Consider the following 3,501-nt stretch of genomic DNA (forward strand, 5'->3'; position numbering starts at 1 on the left):
GTACTGTGTGCTTCTGCTTTCTAATTCAGGAGATTATAAAAAAATCCTTCATTTTATGGAAAGACCCTCTTGATTCAAGAGAAAACTCTGTTTTTTAATGGCTGCTTATTAATTAACTGTTAATCAATCTATAAGACAAATCAACTTCAGATTAATTCATTATCAATAACTTGCATCTTTTAGGAGTTAACTTAATTTATATCTACTCATATTCATGTAATTAAGCGTTTTTAATGATTTGGCCGATTAATCGATTAATCGAAAAAATAATCAACCGATTAATCGATTATTAAAATAATCGTTAGTTGCAGCCCTATTCTGCTGTTTTGACAACAGTCATGGAGAACAGAGATGCGTGGCTTAAYTTTATTTTTGATGGCAATGTTCTAGCAATATTGCCATAGAAAGTTGTAGTTTGTGTAAATAACTGCATGATGGACTACTATGAAAACTACTAACAGCACACAGCAGGATTAAACAAGGACTTTCAACCTAAAGAAAAACTTCTGTCCCTACAGTTCCTCACAAATCTGCAGATGTTGGTAAAGTGATGTGTTCAGTGTTGCTGTTCRGTATGAACATGATTTGTCATTTAGCACAAATTATTTCTGAACGTGCTGCCGTGATCGATGACGGAGGCGGCGAGCAGCTTCAACTTCCCCCTCCACAACGCGGCAGGGAGGAATTGTGCAGGAGGACTGGAGACTCCTGCGCCACAGCGTGGGAGCCTCCAGGCTGCTGGGCAGGGACCTTGACCGCCCCTCAGTTCATCTTCGCCGGCTTTAGGAAGCAGAGGATGCTCGTTGGCCTCCCCGGCACCAAGGCGTCTGACTTCAGTCGGACGCTCCAGTCTGTCCCTACCAAGACCTCACCTGAGGGTGGTCGCACTGCGCGCAGCCCGTCTWCTGCCACTGTGCATCTGCTGGCACTAGTTAGCATTTCCACATTTCTGAAGTGCTAACATAAAAGATGTTTGGAGGGCGGAGCTAATGTAACCAAAAGCTTGGGAGGGCATTTCCAACAGCAACTTATTTGCATAAACAGCTCATTCTGAAAGGAGCTCAGAACAGGCAGAATTGAAAAAGGTAAAATCTCATTATGAGATTCATTTTGTAAATTAAATCAAATGAACATGTTTTTTATAGTCCACAGATGTATCCTAACTTGTTCAAGGACCCCATAATAGGTCCTCTTTAAATATAAAAAAGACGATGGTTGTAAATGAACTGATACACGTTTTAAAAGGATGCAGCAAATATGTGAGCTTGTTTTCTAAGACGTTATTGGTTTGAAAAAAACATGACATTTTAAAAATAATCTCATGAACATGAGTACAAAGAAAACAGATCAGATTTGAGGTTGAAAACACTTCTTATAATTTACTGTCAGTTCTGTGTGTCTGTTTTGTGTGTGTGTGTGTGTGTGTGTGTGTGTGTGTGTGTGTGTGTGCGTGTGTGTGTTGACTGCTGCTACCCTTTACCTACAAATCTGAGATGAATGAACTCCTACAGCAGCTCTCATCGTTCCCCTCTCCACACTGTCGGTTCAGTTTCTCAGCACTAAGCAGCTCCTGTTTAATATGATTTTTCTGTGTTTCTCTGACTTCCAGAGATTCTCCAGTTTTTCCTGTATATGTGTCAGGTCTCCAGTGTTTGGGTGCAGRAGAAGCTGTCAGCTTCAATCGGCGGTGCTCAGCCACTCACAGACAAACCTGCCAGCCGACCTGTCCAACTCAAAACTCTCTGACAAACTCAACCTCCAGGACTTAAATACACGTCAGGTCAGCTTTCAGTGTTTGGTATCCTGCTCAGACAACCTGCTCGGCCACAGCCAGCCTCTGTAATCCACTCACTGCCACGCTCAGACTGCTTTATGCAGGCAAGGTTTGATGTCAAGCTGACGGTAAAACTGCTTAAATGTGTCGCTGGCTTGTCTGTGCTTCACTCAAATAAAAGCAGTAACAAGATCTAACACACATTTTATTTAAGTTTGTTGGTTGTTCCTGCAGGAAAAAACTAATGTTTTCAAACACTTTCTTGTTTGTATTTATCTAAATTAATTAATTGAAATGGTAATATACTGGTCCTCTAAAAGTAAGTCTTCTTAGTAGATTTTACAAGAGCTGAAATAAGTCACCTGAGTTGCGGTGTGGATTGGGCAAARTGTGTCCGCTCAGCTCTCCAGCATGGTGGGACTGAAGGAGGAACTGCTGCTTTGAGGCCAGCAGGTGGGACGGGTGGTACAAGCTGTCCAAGGAGTGGAGGAAGTTCACCTAAAGGAAAAAGCAAAACAGAAGTCACAGCAAACACATCACAAGGATTTAACACTACAGCTTTTAAACTGTTTCCCAAAATGTCGAGGCTGATGGCTGAGGGATTTTCTGTGGTGTTATCTGAGTGAGTGTTTTCTTTACCTCCAGAGTCAACTCGTTGCTCGTGTATCTGCCGTTCATCTCAGAGCAGGACAGGCGGAACCTCCTTTCAAAGCGAGCAGAGCCTTTGGCGAGGCGGTATCGAACTGAGCGAAGGACGTCCTCGTAAACAGAGATAGATTCAGCACCTGGAGGAAACAGAAAACAAACAGAAAAATATAAAAAAAGGGCTGGAAAAAAAAGACAAGCAGGTTTTATCAAGAAAAAGGCAGAAGAGAAAATGGTCTGTGAGTATTTGTGTACCAGACAGGTGAAGTTCACCTGTGTATTTGAATTGGGAGTATATTTTTACAGATTAACTTTCTCTTACAGTCAAAAAWATAAAGATGGAGTTTTGTATTTCTATGTACAAACTAAAATGATGGATTTTAGTTTTGGTATTAAAACTTAAGATTTTCTTAAATATTTTATGTTTTTTTTAAAGTGACTTTAAAGTGACTTTTCTAAATTAGGTATTTATTTTTGACAAAACGGCCATACCTGTAATTGCAATGTAAGCAGTCGTGTTAATGATTTCCAATCCTCGCTCTCGCACAACGTCCATGTCCACCAGAAGCTCCTCCCTCTCCGGGTTTAACTCCTCCCCCAGCGGCTGAACCTCGCAACCATCCAAAGTGTGAGCCACGGCGTCAGACATCAGAGCTAAGAAGCATCGTAGAAATCAGCTAAATATTTTTACTAAAACCCTTGAATAAAAAAAGTGAATCAATCTCAGTTACGACTCACCTCCTCCCTCCATCCCCTGTGCAGCTGTGTTGACAGCATGCGACAGTGAGCAGACGATCCGGAGCTCTGGGAACAGTGGAACGCCGCGGGGACCTTCAAATTCAGGAGCTGGACGGGCCAGATGTGGACCGACCCCAGACAGAGAGATCTGAGGGGCGTCGGGTTGGAGAACCACCAGRTATCCTTCGAGCTGCTTGAGGGACAGGCAGCTCTCCTCATTGAAACATCTGGCAGAAATAAATAAAATAAAAAAATGGTGTATATTAAAATAACTCCCACAACTTAGGACAGAGCTATTAAACTAGCAGTCTGCAGGCCAGATCAGGCCCGTCAGTGAGTTAACA

At 42.2% G+C, this 3,501-nt stretch overlaps 1 protein-coding gene across 4 annotated transcripts in view; it reads right to left on the minus strand.

Moving 5' to 3' along the window:
• clstn3 (calsyntenin 3) overlaps window positions 1-3,501 on the minus strand; it is a 39,893-nt gene that overhangs the window by 14,548 nt on the left and 21,844 nt on the right. For all 4 annotated transcript variants that reach the window (XM_014013461.1, XM_014013460.1, XM_014013463.1 and 1 more), the window contains exons 14-17: window positions 3,158-3,384; window positions 2,912-3,073; window positions 2,414-2,559; window positions 2,137-2,272 (exon numbers count right to left, since the gene is read on the minus strand). In XM_014013461.1, coding sequence (XP_013868915.1) covers window positions 2,137-2,272; window positions 2,414-2,559; window positions 2,912-3,073; window positions 3,158-3,384 — 671 coding nt within the window. The remainder of the gene's footprint in view (window positions 1-2,136; window positions 2,273-2,413; window positions 2,560-2,911; window positions 3,074-3,157; window positions 3,385-3,501) is intronic.

Source organism: Austrofundulus limnaeus, unplaced genomic scaffold (genome assembly GCF_001266775.1).
Source record: "Austrofundulus limnaeus strain Quisiro unplaced genomic scaffold, Austrofundulus_limnaeus-1.0 Scaffold101, whole genome shotgun sequence".
Lineage (NCBI taxonomy): Eukaryota > Metazoa > Chordata > Actinopteri > Cyprinodontiformes > Rivulidae > Austrofundulus > Austrofundulus limnaeus.